This window comes from Bombyx mandarina, chromosome A1 (genome assembly GCF_030267445.1).
Source record: "Bombyx mandarina strain Sakado chromosome A1, ASM3026744v2".
In the NCBI taxonomy this organism is placed as follows: domain Eukaryota; kingdom Metazoa; phylum Arthropoda; class Insecta; order Lepidoptera; family Bombycidae; genus Bombyx; species Bombyx mandarina.
This window is the reverse complement of record NC_143234.1, coordinates 15,142,535-15,165,796: the sequence shown is the minus strand read 5'-3', so window position 1 is coordinate 15,165,796 and position 23,262 is coordinate 15,142,535. Positions and strand designations below refer to the sequence as shown.

General features: G+C 35.5%; 1 protein-coding gene and 1 long non-coding RNA gene across 4 annotated transcripts in view; one reads left to right on the top strand and one right to left on the bottom strand.

Annotated features, from left to right (window-relative positions):
• Positions 1–23,262, bottom strand: part of LOC114249733 (ring finger protein goliath) — a 94,433-nt gene that overhangs the window by 3,978 nt on the left and 67,193 nt on the right. For all 3 annotated transcript variants that reach the window (XM_028183434.2, XM_028183517.2, XM_089739526.1), the window contains exons 4-11: positions 19,575–19,674; positions 5,390–5,522; positions 4,722–4,839; positions 3,745–3,816; positions 3,484–3,566; positions 2,214–2,310; positions 939–1,034; positions 400–497 (exon numbers count right to left, since the gene is read on the bottom strand). In XM_028183434.2, the coding sequence (XP_028039235.1) occupies positions 400–497; positions 939–1,034; positions 2,214–2,310; positions 3,484–3,566; positions 3,745–3,816; positions 4,722–4,839; positions 5,390–5,522; positions 19,575–19,674 (797 nt within the window). The remainder of the gene's footprint in view (positions 1–399; positions 498–938; positions 1,035–2,213; positions 2,311–3,483; positions 3,567–3,744; positions 3,817–4,721; positions 4,840–5,389; positions 5,523–19,574; positions 19,675–23,262) is intronic.
• On the top strand, positions 15,299–17,812 carry LOC149499575 (uncharacterized). Its single transcript, XR_016325661.1, has 4 exons — positions 15,299–15,389; positions 15,566–15,637; positions 16,094–16,214; positions 16,306–17,812. It is a non-coding gene; the product is annotated as an uncharacterized LOC149499575 (long non-coding RNA).

The window sequence follows — 23,262 nt, the reverse complement described above, 5'->3', positions numbered from 1 at the left end:
ACTACCCCCAATATGACGTATATTTAGGACTACTCTCGCACACAAGAGGCGCCGATGATACCGCTTCAGCGCTATTAAGTGTTTTTCGCTTCAAGTAAATAACACGGTATCAATCAGATTGTAATGACGTGGTAGTAGTGATGGTAGGACCTTTTGTGAGTCCTCACGGGTAGATACCACCACCCTGCCTACCTCTGTCGTGAAGCAGTAATGCGTTCCGGTTTAAAGGGCGGGGCAGCCGTTGTAACTATACTGAGACCTTAGAACTTATATCTCAAGGCTGGTGGCGCATTTACGTTGTAGATGTCTATGGGCTCCAGTAACCACGTAACACCAGGTGGGTTGTGAGCTCGTCCAACCATCACAGCAATAAAAAAAAATAAAAAATGTTTGACATACCTGGTCTCGTGCGGACAACGCGGCACCAGTTGATCCGGCGAGGAAGCGCGACTGCTTCGTTCGCTGATCGCCTCGTCGTAAGAGTTGTCGCTCGTTAACTGTACAACGAAGCAAAACCAATAGTAAACTAGCTTATGCAATAATAAAGGAAAAATTCAAGAGATATTTAACACAATCTCTTTGACTGCTATGTAGGTCACCGGTGCCATACGCGGCACACTGAAGTAATTATGACGATTTGAGACGATTGAGAGATAATTTTTGCACTATTAAATTATGTAGCTTCATTGACAACTGTCAAAAATGACATCTTTCAAGTTGGCACTGTGTTATTTCGTATTGTTGCCACGTTCATATCGAATTAATCTTGATGCACTACTTGCCTTGGTATTAATGTTTTATATAAATTCATGTTTCTATAAATCGAATTGAAATTATATAATTAAAAAAACGTCGATTTGTCTTTTGGCATTCTAAATTCTAGTGCCAAAAAAATACAAAAGTTAGACATATTAATAAATAGTAAATGAATTAATTACCAAAGTTAATGGATGTCTATTACGAGAGGGACTCAATGCGTGGCCTCTCGTTTCCTCCACTTCTAACTGCAGAATACTCTCCTGACTCCCAGTAAACTATAAGAAACGGTTAGTTTAAGTATTTGAATCACTAACGTTACCAGAACATAGATTACAATTAAATAAATTAAGTGTTTTTTTTATTGCACGTAATAGACGGTACCCATTAACAGGACGAGATTGTATCCAAAGCAAAAGGAGACTGGATGACCACAGCTAAAGATAGGGAAAATTTGTATTTTATTATTGCTTAGATGTGTGGACGAGCTCACAGCCCACCTGGTGTAAAGTGGTTACTGGAGCCCATAGAGATCTACAACGTAAATGCGCCACAGACCTTGAGATATAAGTTCTAAGGTCTCAATATAGTTATATTTCTTTGGAGGAGGATTTTACCCTGAGGAGTCCACATTAGAAGGAGATTAAATTGCATGAGTAGTAGATTTATTATGGTTACTTAGTAATATAATTATTAAATACTAAATTAATTATGCTTTATTATTGTGGAATCAAATAAGGCTATTTTATTATTATTTATTTTAATAGACGAAACAAGCTCGCGGCCCACCTGACTACTATTATCTTGAGACATGAGGTCCAAGTTTGGATTGTAATGGCTCTGGCCATTAAATGGAAAAGCATAACTAATTCGCGACAAGAATGGGCAGAGTGGTGTTTTTTTCTTACTACCTTCAAAGCCAGACAAGTGTATCTACGTGGCACATATTACGCCCTGCCTCGAGAAGAATTTGCAGCATTTTTCTGGCATAAGCTTCATTGGATACTTATTGGATTGAACTGTAAACTACATCCCCGACCCAGACGACGGGGCAGCGATAGCCGCCGTCACGGGAGACATGTCCTTTTAGATTCTCTCGATTCACACTCGGTGCTTTTAGGTATTCCAAGCAACGGTCATCGTTTTCGGTCAGAGTTCGACGTGCCGCTTCTTAACCCATAGACACAACCCACTGGGTTTCTCACCGAATCTTCTCAGTGGGTTGCGATTCCGATACGGTGACAGATTCAGCGAAGTGCGTGCGCCAAGCCTCAGTTCGCAAACTATGGAAAAACATCTGTCAAGGCTTTAATAAACAAGAATGACCACGACTGCTCTGCCAAGAATAACCGACTATGATGATGATAATTTGTATAGTCATGTAGTTTAATACCTTACGCGCCGCGACACCGCTAAAGGCTATAGACGCTGACAAAGCTACATGATTGTATACTAACCACAAACCCGTAGTACTTTAGTATGTCCATCTTGCACATGGGACACGTTCGGTGCTCCAACAGCCACGGGTCTATGCAGTTCTTATGGAAATCGTGCCTGAAAATTGAGAAAGAAAACAGGAAATTCGTTTGTCGTTTTATTGAATCTAAAGTATATTTAGTTAGACGTAAAGTTCTCATGACTGATTAGATAACAGATCGGTAGAGTGAGTGTGCTGTGAGAATATGTATAGTGATGTTTTCACGAGTCGTAGACAGGAAACGCTATTGGGGTTTAGTGGGTAAGCGTTTTTCCTTGTTTTCTTATAGCAAAACTGTTTACGGCATATTATGTCTCTACTACCGACTTGCACCTCAGTCCACATCTTTGTTTAACTAGTGGTGGCTTAAGAGACAAGGAGCCTGGTGTGCTCGTGCGATGTGATTATGCGTTCAGATATCGTAAGCAAATGTCATTTTTTCTAAAGAAATACGTAACTACCATGACTGACTTCCAAAAACAACACATAAAATAAAAATTAAACCCGTAAAATTACTAAGTTGCGTATTTAGTTGTTTTATCAGGCCACTCCGTCAGGAAGCTACTGTTATCCAGTATTTTTCTGCCAGGAACAGTTATACAATACAATTGAGAATTCGGCCTCAAGTCTCAAGGTGGATGGCGGCAGTCAGGTTGTGATATCTATAGGCTCCGGAAAACATTTGTGACACCAGATGTTTTAAGTTTTAAGAGATTTTATGACCTGGTAACTAAGACCCTTAAGTCATGTCTTTTTTTAATTTATATTCTTATTTTTATAAAAAATGATAATATGGAGATAAATGAAATGAAGATGATTAATTTGAGACATTAATCAACTTGGATAAATTAAATGAAATGAGGATGATATGGGATGAAATATAATCTCAGCAAAATGGTGGTCATTTACTGAGATTTTTTCAGTGGACTTTTTGGAGGATCCCGAAAAGTTACGTCCAGCGGCTTTGTTTCATTTTCCCATATTTGTGCACTTTCACAGATATTAAACAGTTAATAAACCACCGTTATTACACATTTAAACGCGAAGAAACACTAAATAAAACAAAACAAGACAAAATAAAAGAAATCACACAACTTCACTCCTCGCGTTCCCGCCAAAAAGTCACACCAGATGTGAGCTTCGTCCCTCCACAGAATAGGCTAACCCGTAGATTGGGATAGTTGAAAGTGGATCTGTAATTTGTTTTTTGTTACAAAATCGTATTTGTGTTTTTTTTAACAATATCTCACCTGCACGGCAGAGACCTCAATGTTTCTGATACTTTGTAAGGCTCTATACATATAGCACAGCATTCGCCATCTCCTTGCACTTCCTTGAATTAACACACAATAGACATTAGTTATAACCTCGATATATTCAGCAAATTTATATATAAATTTATTTTCGGTTTAATTAGATTTAGTTCGTTTAGAACTTCAGTTATACAATAAAAAGTTTAATAAAATATTTATTCATAATACACTTTGAATATGCATTAAACTGTCACTCACTCTGTCTTCAGTCTTTAAGCTCTTAACGGGAATTTTAGATAAAGCTTTCTTCGCAGCGCAGCACAGACGTTTCTATAAACAAATGAATATTTGCGATGTTATTTCTAAGGCTGTCATGGTCCGACTTCAAGACTTCAACAATGAAGTTTCTTGGTTAGGACTAAAAAAATGTTTTTTTTTGTCGATATCTAAAATTCGTAACGTGTATTCTCAAACTATTCTCAGGATTCTCAAAGTTTAGTTTCGGAATACTGTCAGTAATAGAATATGTGCTTGTTTAGATCAATAAATAGGGTTGACGTGGGGTAGGTTTAGGATCTTTGAAGCTCGATTTTTTTTTTATTGCTTAGATGGGTGGACGATCTCACAACCCCCCGGTGTTCAGTGGTTACTAGAGCCCATAGATATCTACAACGTAAATGCGCCAACCATCTTAAGATAATATAAGTTCTAAGGTCTCAGTATAGTTGCAACGGCTGCACACCCTTCAAACCGAAACGCATTACTGCTTCACGGCAGAAATAGGCAGGACGGTGTACCTACCCGTGCGGACTCACAAGAGGTCCTACCACCAGTAATTACGGAAATTATAATTTTGCGGGTTTGATTTTTATTACACGAAGTTATTCCTTCACCGTGGAAGTCAATCGTGAACATTTGTTAAGTACGTATTTCATTAGAAAAATTGGTACTCGCCTGGGGGATTCGAACACCGTTGCATCGCTAGATACGAATGCACCGGACGTCTTATCCTTTAGGCCACGACGACTTCATTATTTACAACAAGTACAACTATATTATGTATGTAAATGTACAGCTATATCTGCTTGCTGTCAGTTTTTTAATTGTTTTGGTGTGCAATAAGGTATGTTTTCTCTCTCTCTCTCCCTCTCTCTCTCTCTCTCTCGCTCTCTCTCTCTCTCTCTCTCGGTCTCTCTCTCTCTCTCTCTGTGTGGTTAATTTTATTCGATACTTACAGAGAGCCTGTCCTTGGCGTGTATATATCGGAAACGTTGTATGTAGTAGAAGACGAGCCACGCCAATGATATAACCATGAGCACAATAAAAGATATAGACACGAACAGTACTGATGTCCTGGAAATATTACAGACGACTGTTTATAATAAGCACAATGGTTTACTAACTAATTTTAGTAATAATAAAACAATAAAAAAAAGAGAATATCATAAATATAAGCCAAGTCAACTGAATATAAATTATAATGCATTACATACTTAACAGATTTGAATGGGACCACATGAGAAGCACCAGTTTGCAATTAAAAAATAATCGTCAAAATCGATTCACCTTGAAAAAAGTTTTGAGGTAGGTATACATAACAAATACTCAAATTGATAACCTCATTACAATTAAATCAATGTAAATAATCCAACAGTAATAACAATACAAGCATCTTTAACACTAAATATACCATAACGGGCCAAATGACCCATTTTGGACTTTTGCATTGAAAATGCACGTATCATCGTATTGCTTTTGCACATTTGACTTCATTACTTCTTGTTACCAATTAATCTAGAGTTATTATACTTTATCTTCAAAATTTTATTTCTTGTTCATTTTGAGTAATACTTGTCGCAGTATTCATTAGTGTTAATCAAATGGTAATAATAACAATACTTACTTGTTGAAGTCTTTGGGTATGATTGCGAAGGACCTCCCTTTGATTATAGCGATGGTGACTCTAGTGCCGTTGTCTATGAGACGCGCTATCTCTTCTCCCTTCCACTTGTACGTGAACACGGCACTTATATTACCTGCAATTACGAAATGATACAAACTTTATGTATGCCTTATTGCTCTGAAAATATAGCACAGTTAAAAAATCAAATGTTTTAACTAGTTCTAATAACGCAGACAGCTAGATATCTTCGCTTTAGAATAAGATATTACGACACACGAACATACTAAAGCGATGCGTTAACTTTTTATCTATTTATTGCTTAGGTGGGTGGACGAGCACACAGCCCACCTGAGGTTAAGTGGTTACCGGAGACGTCTACAACGTGAATGCGCCACCCACCTTGAGATATAAGTTCTATGGTCTCAGTATAGTTACAACGCCTGTCCCACCCTTCAAACCGAAACGCATTACTGCTTCACGGCAGAAATAGGCAGGGCGGTGGTACCTATCCGTGCGAACTCACAAGAGGTCCTACCACCAGTAAAAATGTTGAATTAGTTATAAAGGAATCCAAATTTGTGTAACGCAGTGTGCTCAAGAGTACTGTAGAGCCATCTAAAAAGAACCTTTCCAATATTTTATTTAAAATTTATTTTTGTGCATAATATTTAATTATAAAAAATGTAGTAAAAATTAAAATAAATCGCTATTATCTATACTAATATATAAATCTACAGTGGTTTTTACGGATGTTCCGTTATAACTACTGAACCATGCATCCGACTGACTTGGTATCCATGGAGAGAATACATGTAGGTACTTAATGGATAGGCTAATATTTATATGCGCGTTGGACTCCATAATAATAATGACCATAAATAATATAGTTAATTTTAAATGCCCAGCGAAGCGGGCGAGTACGGCTAGTTACTTATAAATATTATAAGATTAAAAGAAAATATGACATAATAATTTAACAAGACAATTATTATAATATATTTACTGGTGGTAAGACCTCTTGTGAGTCCGCGCGGGTAGCACCACCGCCCTGCCTATTTCTGCCGTGAAGCAGTAATGCGTTTCGGTTTGAAGGGTGGGGCAGCCGTTGTAACTATACTGAGACCTTAGAACTTATATCTCAAGGTAGGTGGCGCATTTACGTTGTAGATGTCTATGGTCTATGGGCTCCAGTAACCACTTAACACCAGGTGGGCTGTGAGCTCGTCCACCCATCTAAGCAATAAAAAATATAAAAAAATTTAAACACAATTCATTTCCATTTCATTTCCATTTCATTTCAAACTGTTCAAATCGGTTCTTGGAATTTTGTTTCTGACAAATGTAAAAAAAATGATTGTCATTTATAAATACTTTTGTAGTAATTGCGTAATTACAATACAAACGTTATCATAAGGAGAGTGACTATCTTAATGTACCGTTATCGTTTTATCTTAACATTTCATTGTTAAGATGCGATGATAAAGCGCGTTCCGAACGTTTACTAATTACTTCTTTTAATTATTTTTAAAGTATTTTAAAACTTGTTTGTGTCCAAGAGCGTTTACCTTTTAAAACGTATACTTTAATTAAAAAATATGAATTGTAAGAAATAGAAAAGATTCTTTTCTTTTACGACTGAAAGATTACTGGTAGCCCGGAAGCCTTTCCGCATTCACCAGGACAGGTGGGCGAGCAAAGGCTCAGCCAGGAGGGTTGGGATTTGCTAACAGCTACCCGAGCACCTCCAAAGGAGACCTACTTACAACCTACAACTTAAGAGCAGCTGCTTCGCGAATAAATCTACTACCGGATCGGAACTGCACTGTGACAAACTGTACTAAATTTTCGAAATAAAACGCTCGACTCTTCCAGGCAGTGACACAGAATGTTGCGCTAACCACGTAATCGTGAGCTCAGGAAACGACATTGAATCTCTCGCTAAAAAAGCCTAAAATAAATAAATTATATAGATTTGATAACACTAGACGGTGTTATTCACTTATCTTGGCAGCAGTCCGTGAGTGCGTGTGAAGCAATTATTTCTTTAGATAAATTGGTGTCTGACGGCTCTCTAGGATTTTGAGCGTACATCGTATTACTGCAATACGGATGCAAAGTCAAAATAGTAACATCAACGAATACTATGGGTAGTATTTATAATTTTTTAAATGTTATTTAATTTAATTCGTTTAGTGTTTTATTTAAGAACCCACGTGATTGAAATATTTCGGTAATAAAAATTAGGCTTAGACTGCCATTTATAAACTTCATTCTCATCAAATATATTAGGACAAAAAAGATACGAATGTCAATTTTCACAGAAATTTAAAATGCATACTTTCAAAATCACATTTTCATAAACTTATATTGCTTTTTACTGAGTTAATATTTAGCTAATCATCTATATCGGATATCTTGGAGAATTGACTCTCTAACCCATGCATTCTGAGTTTCTCGCCGGATCTTCTCAGCGGGTCGCGTTTCCGATCCGGTGGTAGATTCTGTGAAGCATTGTTCTTGCTAAGGCCAGTGTTAGCAACACTACGGTTTGAGTCCCGTGAGTTCACCTACATGCTAGAATTGTTAGGGCGAAGCTGAAATAACCTCTCAAGGCTATCAACATAGGTAGGAGAAAAAAAAAGTTTGAGTCAATAGAAGGAAGAAATAAAGATTGACTATAGGTGTATGTAAAAGTATTTATGAGTTACTAGCTCACTAGGAAAGATAAATAATCTATATACCGCCTGCAGCGCCATCTGCCGGGCTGATTTGCGAATCTAAGCCATCCAGGGCACCACCCAAATGCATACAAATAAAATCATTCAAATCGGTCCAGTCGTTTAGGAGGAGTTCAGTGACAAACACACGCACAGAAGAAATCTATATATATAAAAATGAATTGCTGTTCGTTAGTCTCGCTAAACCTCGAGAACGGCTGGACCGATTTGGCTAATTTTGGTCTTTAATTATTTTTGGAAGTCCAGAGAAGGTTTAAAAGGTAAATAAATATGAAAATGCTCGGAATTAAATAAAAATAACAATTGTTGTTTTTCCTTTGATGTGTCCCCCGTCGGACCGATTCGTTTTGTTTGCTTTAAGTTTATTTTATACAAAAGTTTAGGTCTTTTATTTATCGAATGAGGCACTACGAAGTCTGTCGGGTCAGCTAGTATATATGAGTCGTCTATTATCAAAGGTGGCAATCTGTGCATTTGAACAAAAAAATGTTATTGATATGTCAATACAGATTGATTTGAATATAATCGTCTCCTTCAAAGAATACGGTTCAGAACCTGCATTAAATAAAGGTTAATACTTAACCTGTTATTTAAGGTTAATACTTAACCTGTTGTTTATCTAAGATGTCGTTCAGAAGAGTTTTGTGACTGCCAATGGAATACAAAGTCAATAATTCGTTTTTCTGATTTACCAATAATTGTCCAAAAGTCACATTGCCGGCTTTGATAATAGTCGACTCATATATAAAGATGTGTAAATGTAGCCCACAATATAGACTTTAAAAAATAATCTCTCCTAAACGTCACTAATTTTATTCATAATAGTTGTGTCGAAAAAAATATTAATAAAAACGTGTAATTTTCCTATGAACGGTTTCTGTTCATGATAAAAGCCACACAATCAAATATCAATTTAGTTATATACGTAGGTGATAATAATGCATCTCGTATTAACGGGAGGCAATATGTAATGCTATATAGTGCACGATTATTGGTGTAATAAAATAGCATGTTATCATTGTCATTACATATTGTGAATATACTAAGCCAGTGGCTCTCAACCTTTTTTTTACTCGGCGACACACAGTTTTTATAAATTCGCGAAATACATGGTTTTTTTTAATAGTGAATTAAATGTAGGTTATAGGTAGATAGATTTACTAAATTACATATAATAATCAATCAATCTATTATATATGTACATCCTATGTACTTGCTTTAGAGATGCAAGTCCCCCGGGCCACCTTAAATAAAAATGTCCCGACACACTCGACAGAGGTTTGAGACGCATCAATGTGTTGCGCCATGGCCGTTATCATGGCCTAATACATCCATGGAACAAACACGGTAAAATATATTCGTTGTTACATTTCAGAGTGATTGTTTTTATAAGTTTTTTTTAGTATGTTCGTCAATGACCTCAAGTGACAGATGTTTCTTAATTATTTTTCGGCATGCATAAGCATCCTGCCTATTGTTGCGAAGCAGTTTTTTTTTTATTGCCTTCGTACGCAGACGAGCATACGGCCCACCGGTAAATGGTTACCGTCGCTCATGGACGTCACCAATGCCAGGGGCAGAGCCAAGCCACTGTCTACCATTTCTTTCTTGCCTAATTGAAGTAGTGGGATATCGTTTGCAATAAAATTCGAGACATCGACTATCCTAATCATATACTACTCATAGCCTCAACTGAGATGACGGCATTCACCCCTTATATTTAGTATATTGGACCGTGAGCACTTTGGCCTCAAAGCAAATGTAGGAAAAAAAACTCTTCTACAATTTATTGCCGAAAACAAAACGCAGTTTTTAAAGCGTTTCAACCATCTCATTATTAATTGAGAAGAGTCGTTCCCAGAACTGATGATTCATCCGGAGTGGAGGCGCATCGAAGAATATACAAACTGTTAATTCATTTCATTCAAAATTCACTATTAGTTCAGCGATTTACATCCGCCAGTCGAAACTGGCGTAAACTAAACATAATGTACAACAAAGATAATTTTTGTTCTAGATGAGAAATAATTCTGTGAGTAAACCAGTTAATTCAGATTGCCAGTTAATGCAGATTCGAATGTTATTGACAGTGTTAATCCGATTGAATCCGATTGCATCTCATTGGGAGTACTGTGGACATACCTCAAATTAGGTACGTGTTATCTACGATTGAATGATTAGATTAGTATACAGTCCATCTGATGGTGTGGGGTTACCGTCACTCACGGACGTGTACAATGCTAGGGACATAACCAAGCAGCTGCTTACTGTTTGGCAAAATAACAGCCATATTTTTCTTCAAATACTTAACTTGCCTGTTCACTTTTCCATTAAAAACGGCCACGACAGTCGAACACTTTAATAACTATAAACAATTTGCCGAAATAAATCGCGCACCACGCAACGTAAATTTCAAAAAAAATCTTCGTAACGCTGCTAAAACAGCTGTACAGTCTCTGTTTTTTTCCTACCTATGCTGATAGCCTTGAGAGGTTATTTCAACGTAACCTTAACTAGTAGGTGAGCTGACGGGGCTCAAACCTGACGACGTTGCTAACACGAACCCTAGCAAGAACCGTGCTCGCAGATTCTACCACCGGATCGGAAACGCCACCCACTGGGTAGATCCGGCGAGAAAGTCAGTGGGCTGTGTCTGAGGGTTAATTTACTTGGTGAGCCCTTCGTCGCAAGCGACGGGTTCGACGAGAACGATGACCGGTGCTTGAGGTACCCAAAAGCACCGTTAGTGGATCGGGAGGACCCGAAATCACGTGTGACGATCACTATACACTAGCTTGCCTACGGTGGCAATAAAAACACATTTACGACATTACATGCATGCCGCATTCTCCTCGTTAACATGATATTAAATACCAATCTTGATAATTGTTTCCATGATGTTTCCAATAAAACCTCGTGGCACACAAGCGTCTATTGACAATAATTCATTGTTTACAAAGAGTATCTCATACAAACGACTAGTCACTGGTGTAGACTATTTATACAATTTTTAACTATGCCATTCAGGCAGACGCGTTACTAAACAGTCAATACAGTATTTAAATATGTCTAAACAATGCGAAGCTATGTTACGCTGGAAAATGCTACTCTCTTTTGCTGTAGTTCGTTCTAGAAACATCTTTGAGCTGCGCGAGATGTACTCTGGTATTAGGGACGATATATCTATATATTAATACGTGAAGCAAAAACTTTGTATCCCTTTTTACGAAAATTGCGCGGACGGAGGAGTATGAAATTTTCCACACTTATAGAGAATATAGAGAAGAAGTGCATAATGCTAATATATTTTTTAAATAATGCATAAAAGATACATTAAATCAATAAAGAAAACATTACACACACTACATACCATGACAATGTATTTGACGCACACACGCATGCATACTATTTATTGTCAAACTTTGGTTCTTGACGTCTGTGGTCAAATTGAGAATAGATTAAATATTGTTTGTCTTTGTTAATATTTTTCATAGTGTAGTTTTGGCGAAATTTGTGATTATAGAAGTACAAAATACAATCATAATGGTGTACAAACATACAATTGCAATTAATTATAGTCGAATTTCGACTATTGCGGGACCTCTAGTATTACCAGTTTTATTAGTACTACGGAAGTTGATGGAAGACTAAGCAGTATATAAGACTTTCGTTTTCTTTAATCTAAAACGGGTGCGTTAGTGGAGCGTAACACGGTATAACTTTCAATTGATAAGTCGCCCTTACAAAGTAGCGCAAGATAAACGAACAACGGGTTTTAATTCTGTAATTGTTAGGTGAGCTGTAACGGACATTGCGGGGACGGCATCTGTTGAATCTTAATGTCCGCCCACGAGGTACCTACAGGTAAGTAGGTACATTGCACTTGACGACCTTGCTGACGACGTATTGGTATAAAATATAAATGGTGTGCGAAGTAAAGGGCTTGGCGCGTTGCCAAACAAATAAATATTTCATACTAGCTTTCTGTCCGCAGCTTTGTTCGCGTATTATACATATATCGTGGAAACAGAGACCGCGCTCTGCAGTACGATTTTTTTTATTGCTTAGATGGGTGGACGAGCTCACAGCCCACCCGATGTTAAGTGCATACTGGAGCCCATAGACATCTACTAAGTAAATGCCGCCACCCACCTTGAGATATGAGTTCTAAGGAATCAGTATAGTTACAACGGCGGCCCCACCCTTCAAACCGAAGCGCATTACTGCTTCACGGAAAAAATAGGCAGGGCGGTGGTACCTACCCGTGGGGACTTATAAGAGGCCCTACCACCAGTAAATATATAGCCTACATTCTTTGCTTAAGCTCAAGGCGTTTCCATGCCGAAATTCGCACAAATTGGTTCAGTTGTTTAGGTGTCTAAACGTAACAGGTATACAGTTTGTATTCTCACCGGTTTTCGCGAGTCTTCAATATATTAAAATTAAAACTAAATTTAATTTCTGTCCGAAATCCAGGATGCTGACGTATTTGCCGATAGTTGGGGAATACTTTTTACCAAAATAATGTTATTTTTAGCATAATAATAGTACTTAATCATTTTAAATAATGTTTATTGTGTTAACGAGTCAGGCGTTTTGGTGCAAACTGTAAGCCTGACTTTGTACTGAATGGAATAAATAAATAAATTTAGGATATCGTCTTAGATAAAAACCGTGCATTTAAAATTTAATCTCTTGTTCAATCATTATTGAATGTCAAAAGCCACCGCTTCCAAAAATAACGAAAGTTCTGAGACGAACCAACAAAGACAAATTGTTATTTTGTATTTTCTTCATTCGCAAATATTTTAAACGAACAAAAGTCTAACATAATTACAACTAGATGATGACCGAGCTTTGCTCATTTTTTTTTTTTTTGATAACGCCATCTTGTTGTGTCTTTAAAGCGGTTAGTTGCCCTCAATTAAGAAAAATAGTATTATTATTCGCCAATAGATGTCGGGAAGAGTTGATTATTGAAAACACGAATAAAACATCATTTTCTGAAAATAAATGGTAGCTAGATCGATTTATCGCCCCCGAAATCCCCTGTAGACTAAATTTTATGAAAATCGTTGGAGCCGTTTCCGAGATTCAGCTTATATATATATACAAGAATTGCTCGTTTAAAGGTATAAGATAAAAGAAATGAAGAGAAGCTCTCCGCGAGCGAACTCCTGCCTCCGATGAAGTGCCATTCATCAAAATTCTTGTAATCCTTTTCTACTTTATTCATATTGCAATTCAAAAGAAAACATGTATGTATATAAAAATGCAACGAATTTTGCCTTGTGTCATTCTTTTGAGCAATACATATAGACCTATTCAAATTTCAAAAGTTAGTGACCTCAAGTTTTATGTACGGACCTTGTAATATCAAGGCTGATAACAATCTAATAAATATTTAACAACAAGTAACAGATCAAGTGAATCCAAAATGTAAAGAAGTACACCGGAATATGGGATTCAAGTATTGAAGGTATTTTAATTCGTAAGATAGTTTATTGTTAAATACCTAGTCCAACCATAAGTTCTCTTACTTAAGACTCTCTCTTAACCATAAGTACTCTTAAGAAAATGCATTTTTTATAATGAAGTAATGTAATATTATTAAAATGAATACCTACTTACATATTTATTAAAGTCTCAGCAAAAAATAAAAAATATATTTTATTCGAAATGGCTTTTATTTAATCTATGGATTTACGCACTGTTTCCAAGGAAAATTTCGCCACTGCTTGCTCCAAAGATTTTTTAAAAGACTCAATGTCGCCGTCTCGTGATCACTGCAATCAGGGGGGTGCAACTCCCATACAAAGGAAAATAACATACAACTAGCGTCATCTTACTCCTGTGGCGACGTCATTTTTGTAACTTTTAGGCATTAATGATCTAATAAACTCACTAGATGGCAGATATGAGTTCTGACTCAATAAAAAATGTAGCGTACTTTGAAGCAGTGCTTCCACTTTTAGGGAATTCTCCCTTTTTTAGGGAAAAATAGCTGATATTTTGGATGATAAAGACAATTTAAAAAATACCAGGATTTAGGATATTTCGGGGTAAAAAGCAAAGCCTATACTAGTAACTGTTGTGAATTTTAAAATAAACGATAATTAAAGTAAAACAATGAACATTTTATTTTATGGAGAGAGAATGACATTAAGTCGAGTTGACAAGTAAAAGAATAAAACAGAGTTGTGTATAAAAACTATAAAGGTTTGATTCAACAGTAACCCTCTAGTAAAGTAAATCATAGATTAAGCCACTGCTTTTTCTTAGGGATTCCCCAGAATCCCAATAAGTATAATCCGCCAAATTTTTATTTACCTATTTTCGTTGATGTCACCAGAACTTACTTGTATTGTAATATACAGGTACTTCATGTACCATGAAAGATTATCATGGTAATTTCATTTACGAAAACCTTGTAATTGTCATTTCACTTTTGCTAGCAGTTCCTTCTTCAAAGACTGAGGTGGAAAGATTATTCAGTGTTCTCAAATTTAAAAACTGACAAAAGAAACAGGCTTTCTAACGAAACCCTGAACGGCTTGCTTCATAGAAAGTTCCCAACTTTGCCAGCAAACAATTGCTCAATTTTAGAACCGAACAGTGTTAGGTTGTGCAGCAAAAGAATATAAAAGCAATGCGTCGACTTCCTTGAAAATTCTAATCCTATAGATCTATGATCTTCTGGGGGCGTTTATATTATATATACCTACATTAAATAATATGCTGTGGTTTATTTTCTGTATTTTATTTACGCTTTCTATATGAGTCGTCTATTATCAAAGGTGGCAATCTGTGCATTTGGACAAAAAAATTTTATTGATATGTCAATACAGATTTATTTGAATATAATCGTCTCCTTCAAAGAATACGGTTCAAAACCTGCATTAAATAAAGGTTAATAGTTAACCTGTTATTTATCTAAGATGTCGTTCCGAAGAGTTTTGTGACTGCCAATGGAATATAAAGTCAATAATTCGTTTTTCTGATTTACCAATCATTGTCCAAAAGTCAGATTGCCGGCTTTGATAATAGTCGACTCATATAAAGGATTTATGAAAGTTGTCTAGGAAATTTTAGGGTAAATTCAAAAGAAACTAGGGTAAAATGTGTTAAAAAAAACGTAAGTGGAAACACTGCTTTGAAGTTTTCAAAATTCCAGGGCCGTAAAACAATCTCAAAAAAAAAAAAAAAGTTTTCAAAATGTCGTAACGATTTAATTTTTTAAATCGTTTTTTTTTGGTCTTGGTGTGAGTTATTTTACGTTGTAGTATTAATTTAGAGCAACTTTTAGCTTTATGAGAATATTAGACGATTAGACATTGAGAAACTCTGTTTTGAATTCTCTTTAGACATAACTTGGCTCCAATACTTTTTTCTTCGTTAGCGTTTCGTAAGCCTGTGTAACTATTTTCATTTCTTACAGAATGTTTATTATTAAAAATCAGCATGCCTCGAAGATCGAAAATGAAATGCTATTTCGGATGCCTTGATAACGGTGAGTTTACACTATTTTCCCGGTATATTATTTGCTAACATAATTATTATTCATAATATAATTAAATGAATTAGCACCAACTAATGGTCCTTCCTATTTCTGCTGCCTAGCTATCATATATGTTAAGTTTTGATCAAAACAGTCGGTATTAAGTCTCGTACTATCACACACACACCTCAGATAATAAAATTGTCTCGAGTGGGTGGAAGTATTTATGTTTTGCAACTCAGCGTATTATATGCTTATTGTCAAGTGGGCCCGAACTAGTTTTTTGGAATGATCAATCAGTCATGCTTTCCTGTTTAAATAAAATACAGCACAATTGATCTCACATCCAAAGTTAGATGATGGCATTCACGTTTTGTTTCCTGGTGTTTGATAACTAAGTTACACCAAGTGGCCTGTGACCACGTTCATCCTTCTACCCAATATAAAATAATGTTTTTCTTTTTGTAGACAAAGGTTTGATAATGACAAAATTTTATGGAAAAATTATAAGGAGCACTAAAATGTCTGAAACATGAAAATATTGATGCACTATATTTGAACCAGAACGTGTTATGTAATATATTAATTTGTAAGTAAGATTACATTAACACTAAATTTTTCATGGTCGTATTTTTTCAATATTTGTTACATACTTAAGATACTTTGTTTCTCCGTTTCAGAAGAGAAACTGATTCAGCAAGGAACGTGAACTCTCAAGGGATCTTAATTTTTTTTAAATATGATTATAATTGATAAATTAATAATTGAAATAGTTCATAAGAACTAAATTGATGCCAATTTTGTTTTAAAATAGGTTGTTTAGTTCTTATAGTTATAGTATTACGTTTGAATAGTTGTAATTAGTAAGTTAGTAATATATGAAAATACTGATATAAATTTTTGTAAATAACCTTTTGTAAATTCTACGAGAAGATGATTTTAATTAATGATCAAAAGTCAACGGTCTTTAAAAGCATTATTTGCAATTATTTAGATTTACTGTGGAATATATTTGCTAAGTTGTGTTTTCTGTATGAGCAGATATAAATGAAAATGCCCAAACATGATTATGTTTCTTACATTTTCATTATGTGAAATCAATATGCTTGTGACTGAGTATATTAATAATTTATTAAAACTTAAGTGATAGACAGCAACCCCTATGGCACTGCTGAAGTTTATAAGCACTGGTGACCACTTATCACGGGCCGGGTTGCGTGCTCGTCTGCTGTTGAGTGCAATAAAAATTTTCGAAACCCTTTCTATTATTTAGATGTAATATTAGTGTACATTTAATTTGGATTAAAAGATAAATTTACATTTTATGTTTGCATGTGTATGTTTATAATTCATTTGCATGTAACGAACACCAGTTTCTTTTTTAACAAAATGTAAACTAATGGTTTGTAATGAATGTAATTAACTTTAAGATGATTTTCTTTCAATCTGCTGTTTGTTTCATCTAGTATTACCAAAGCTAAAGCATCAGAAACGTCAGAATAGAAATAATTTAGATAGGGAATAAAAGTATAACTAATGTAATCATGTCTAAGATTACTATAAGCGTCATTAAGTACAAACTATCAATATTTAAGAGTACTTTAAATCATCATTACATGTTTTAAACATTTTTTGTTTTTCAAATCATGTAATAAAACGTTTGTGCAGAACAAAATGTCACATGTTATGAACATGATTGTGGGTTAATCGTTTCTTAAATTTCTAAATGTTTATAAGAATGCTAAGAATAATTTAGTATTCACTTTAGTGTGTGTATTATCTCTACAATGCTAGTTTAAATGACAATTATTGTATGACGAAGCATAGGTAGTGTTTATAGATGTAATATTTTCATACAAGGTCATGATCTGTCACGATCAACTTTAAGCAAGTACTGCTATAGTTAAGAAACAAATTTATTAAATTTAATTCAAATTGTCTACTATGTTTGTAATGGAAAGCTGACATGTTTATATTTCGCACAAATGACTTAAGTGACATTGAATGATTTGATTATCTAGACTTAATTAACTTTTAGATAACTTTCGATTTAATATTATTAAGTACTCTAGTAGGATTAATCTAGAGGAGTTATTGTTATTCGAAATTTTATACAATTGTACGTTCATACTATCTTTTAACAGTAAATTGTTTGTAATATAGGGAAATTAAATAGCTTACAGAGAATTACAGCTTTTTATTTAAAAAAACTGTTTTCTCTCTGTATGAAAAGGTCTTATCGATTAGAATGCTGAACACAATCAAACGTTCTTTAATATTTCATAAGTACTACCGGGAATTTCAGCGATTCTAAACGATAAGATTTTTTCATAAAGAGAGTTAATTATAAAAAATATTAAAATTACTAAAAAAGCCACCTGGTGGGGGGTAGGGAGATTAATAATCGACAGCAGCGACGCCTGCTGTCCTGGGCTCTAACTAAAGCAAAAATAAAAATGAGAGTTGCGCATCTATCTCAAATATATTAAGTGTATAATCTATGACTGCAATACTATTTGTTTAACAAATAATATAATATAATATAAATGAATAAATTTCTTAAATGCCGCAAAATAGAAAGAAGTTTTTAAAATAATATACGTGTTCCAAATTCAAAATAATTAAAAAATTGAAAAAAAGAAGAGTTTTTATGTAACAGTATTTATAGCCAGACTAGTTAGAAAATAAAGTTACAAACATAATATCGGAACGTGAAGGTATGTGCTTAAAAGCTCCGCGGCCAATTCAGATAGACGAAGAGAACTGATAAACGAAATTGAGGTCGTATTCTGTATTTTAACTGCTATCCGTGAATTTGATGTTCTCTATATAAAAAGGCAATGTAAAATTTCGTTGCTATCGTTACGATTTGATACTCGAAAAGCGACACTAAAAAGAGACAATCATACCATTATCTATTCTATCTACAGGATTTAGCCGGCGAGAGGTTGATATGGAATAGTGGTTTCACCTCTACCACTCGTAATCTATACACGTTGTTTTTTGGCAATGATATTGAAGTGAATGATAATAAATTTAAAATGTTTAGTGTTTTGTACAAAACATTGAATGCTAACAACAGTTTTAGTTTAGAATTGCAAATTTAAAAAGAAATATTTTGCTACTTAAAAATTAGTGAGAAAAGTTTTTATAAATTCATAAATCCAAAAGTGAATATATTTTTTTAAAGAAAGATCATTAAAGTCCTATTTGTCAAGGGATCGCGATTCCGATCCGGTGGTAGATTCAGCGAAACACTGCTCTTACTAGGGCAGATGTTAGAAAATTCTCTAAGGCAGAGTGCTAAGGTGAAGCCAGAATAGTCCCTAAAAGCTACTGGCAGATAAAAAAAATTAAAGAAAAACTCATTACAGTCCTACAAAACACTGAATGATTACAATAGTTTTAGTGTAGGATTCCAAATTTAAAAAGGAATATTATGCTACCCAAAAATTAGTGAGAAAAGTTTTCATAAATTACAAATTGTATATATGTATAATGCATAGTTGCGTCATTTACCTTTGTCCAAATGTTAATAAATTTTTTTAAAGAAAAATCATTAAAGTCCTATGTATGCAGTTACAATTTGTCAGGGGATCGCGATTCCGATCCGGTGGTAGATTCAGCGAAACACTGCTCTTGCTAAGGCAGATGTTAGAAAATTCTTTAAGACTGAGAGTTAAGGTGAAGCCAGAATAGTCCCTAAAAGCTACTGGCAGATCAAAAAATTTCAAGAATAACTCATTACAGTCCTACATAAAGTTACAGTTTGTCAGGGGATCGCGATTCCGATCCGGTGGTAGATTCAGCGAAACACTGCTCTTGCTGTCTAAGGCTCAATGTCAAGGTGAAGCCAGAATAGTCCCATAGCTTTGGGCTATTGGCTGTTAGGTAGGCTAAAAAATATCAATAAAAAACTTGTTGTGACGAGCATGAAAACGGTACTCACGTCCGTTATCCGTGGACAGCTTCATTTTGTCGAGATCTGGAGCATCGCGGTCGTTGTATATAAGGACTGCGGTAGCGTTGGCGCGCCACGCGTTCTGCACCTGAAATAAACATATACCAGTGAAACCCGGTGATGCTCCGCTGTGACTGACGCAGATTCTATAAAATAACATCAATTCTTAAAACTACACGCGCGCCATTATTGTGTCGTACGTTGAACATACTGTTTGTTTTATAGTTAATACATATTTTATATACTGTTTTGATTTATTAAGTACTACAATGTCGCACCTTTAGAATTTTACTTGTGAGTCCGCGCGGGTAGGTACCACCACCCTGCCTATTTCTGCCGTGAAGCAGTAATGCGTTTCGGTTTGAAGGGTGGGGCAGCCGTTGTAACTATACCTGAGACCTTAGAACTTATGTATCAAGGTGGGTGGCGCATTTACATTGTAGATGTCTATGGGCTCCAGTAACCACTTAAAACCAGGTGGGCTGTGAGCTCGTTCACCCATCTAAGTCATAAAAAAAAGAATTATAGAGACCCAACTCAAAATATGTGATTTTTGGAAAACATCGAATAAAGTTTTCAAACCGAAAAGACGTAGAGGTGGGGGACGGAGTAAAAGAGACCAATAGATAAGTTTGTCCCTTTATAAGCTACTTTTGGTCATTTGATTATTAACAGTCGCTGAAAAAGGTCGTTCTAGATAAATTTTTGAATGAAAGTCGAAATCCAGAAATTTCGAAATAGCTCTCCATAATCGACCAGGGGTGGGACGCATGATAAAATACCTCCCGTAGTACTCAACGGAACGCCATTGACAAGATTTTATAAATTTAAATATCTCGGCCATGTGTTGACCCCTGATCTCAAAGATGATGAAGATATTGAACGAGAGCGGAGAGCGTTGTCGGTTAGAGCAAACATGATAGCTCGCAGGTTTGCACGGTGTTCACTTAAAGTCAAGGTCACCCTCTTTAGGGCCTACTGTACTAACTTTTACACGTGCAGCTTGTGGGCTGGATATACTCAAAGATCGTACAACGCTCTCCGTGTTCAATATAATAACGCGTTTAGGGTGCTGGTGGTGCTGCCCCGCTTTTGTAGCGCATCAGGGATGTTTGCAGACGCGCACATAGATTGTTTTTACGCTACCATGCGTAAGAGGTGTGCATCTCTGGTAAGCAGAGTGAGGGCCAGCTGTTCCTGAGCATGATCGCAAGCAGGCTGGACTGTGTATACATGGGTCGCTGTGGTGCCATCTCCCATGGGATGTTACGACAGTAATTCATTGTGATGTAAATATAACTACTGACATAGGTCTAAATCTTATTAACAATTTATATGAGTCATAGTTACTTGCAATAAAAACATTATTATTATTATAATTCTAAAGGTGCGATGTGTAGTTTTGTTAAAATCCGTCCAGTAGTTTTTGCGTGAAAGAGTTAACAAGAGTTAAGACTTTCGAATTTATACGAGTGGTACGTTATGGAACAGATTTTGTTTATAAAAAAATAAAAACGACCTAAATGTCAAACTTTAAAAGAGAAATCCAGTTGATGCCCATTAGCGGTTTTATTCACGGCCAAATCGAAATGCAAAAGTCCCATTAAAAATTCCAATGACCACTTTTAATACGTAGAAGTTAAGATTTTTTGTTCCCGTTATAATAGATAGTATTTGATTATCACTATTATATAAGTTGCCTCACTAGCATTGCTAAGTAGCGATCTTTTTTAACTATAAATAGACCAGTGTGTTTAGTGCGAGTTTTTTAACTTTACGATCACGTAAAAGTTTCCCCTCCTAGAGCTAGGTACGAAGACTCTTGACAGAAAAGCTATTGCATTGATCATTGATGATTCCGTTCAGAAATTCTCATGAAATGGAAACAAAAGAGATGACAATGAAAACCATAACTAAGAATTCAAATGAAAATTAGTGAATATTCAAAGTCAGCTATTTTCAAATGTTTACGTCTTAGCAACGCTTCGAATGCCATTCATTTAGCGTGGTCGTTGCGGGCTGTAACGGAAATAGCGCTTTGTTTATAAATAGCTTTATTAAATACGCTTTATAATTCTCCGCAAGAAAACGCGATATATTCTCTAGTCTTAGCGAAATTGATACAATTGAAACTACGATCCTAGCAGCATCAGCGCTCGTCGTGGAATACGCGTTGTGATGTCTATGGAATCCCATACATACTTATCATCAGATTCGTCATGAGATAGTTCGTCTGTTTACATATACTGCAACAACAAACAAAACAACAAATGCTAAAATTTTATTTAAAATAGTCAGAGTTAATAGTATTTTTACCAATATGCGTCTAGATCGTTTTAGATTCGGCAACGGTAAATAAACAACCATGCTTATTTTGGCCAAGCCATACTTAATTTCATATTTGAAACAATCATATTTTTTCTTACATCGATACTCTGGGCTAAGTAGAGGAGTTTAAGTGGGAATGCGCACCCTGGCATTAGACCGGAAAAAGGCTAGGAAGAAGAATAAGAAGAAGAAGATTCAAAAGTGACTTGAATTAAATAGGCATTTGGTGGTTAGAAAATGTTCAGTTAACTGTTATATAGAGAGAATTGATCTTAAGAAGACATTGCTGACAATACATGTTTTTATTTGCCTACCTACACTGGTAACCTCAAGGGATTAAACCAGCTATTTTTTTATTGCCCCTTGTAGGCAGACGAGCTTACGGCCCACCTGATGGTGAATGGTTACCGTCGCCCATGGACTTCAGCAATGCCAGGGGCAGAACCAAGCCGCTTCACCAAGCATACATGGAATAAATAATAGCCAAACGACACACAACAAATTTAAACGTGTCACAACGTTGCAATTCGCCGTGAACTGACACGAGTAGTTTTCAATGTAAATTACAAATTCTATTTAATGATAAATATAAGAATAAATGAATGGAAATCATTTAATTAACGTAACACAAAATCATTTGACGAAATATCATGTTATGATTAGTACAGACGTGCCCCGCGATTTCGTTCGCGTAAAATTAAATAATAGAATGGAAATTGATTTTCATAATATACATACATACATACATACATACATACATGCATATATCATAAACATAGCGCGGTTCAAATAACTAATAAGGTTAATATTGAGTTGTAAATGTAAATGCTCTTATAAACTTTGATAGCTTTATTTTAAATAATATATCGTGACTTTTTTTTATTGCCCTTGTAGGCAGACGAGCATACGGCCCACCTGATGGTGAGTGGTTACCGTCGCCCATGGACTTCAGCAATGCCAGGGGCAGAGCCAAGCCGCTTTTTTGTTTTACTTTACATAAGACACCAAGAGTTTATGGAGTAAAACAAAAAATATGTATCCACAAAATTTTAATTTAGTACCAAAGGCAATAAAAAAACCGACGCCATTTTACCACTAAATTAGCTTAAATTTTTATCTAGCTCTTATCCCGCTGTTGTGATAACCTATGTTTTACGTCAGTCTTGGATTATTAATCCGGGTCACAATGATCCAGTACTTGTGTGCAGTTGAATTGAATTAATACAAGGCTAATTGTTTTATGTCAATCTTACAGTTTCGAATAAAACGTTTAACTTTGAAGGCGAGATTATTAATTAGGCTTATGCATGAACTAGCAGATGTACCTACTTAATAATCAAAGTACGAG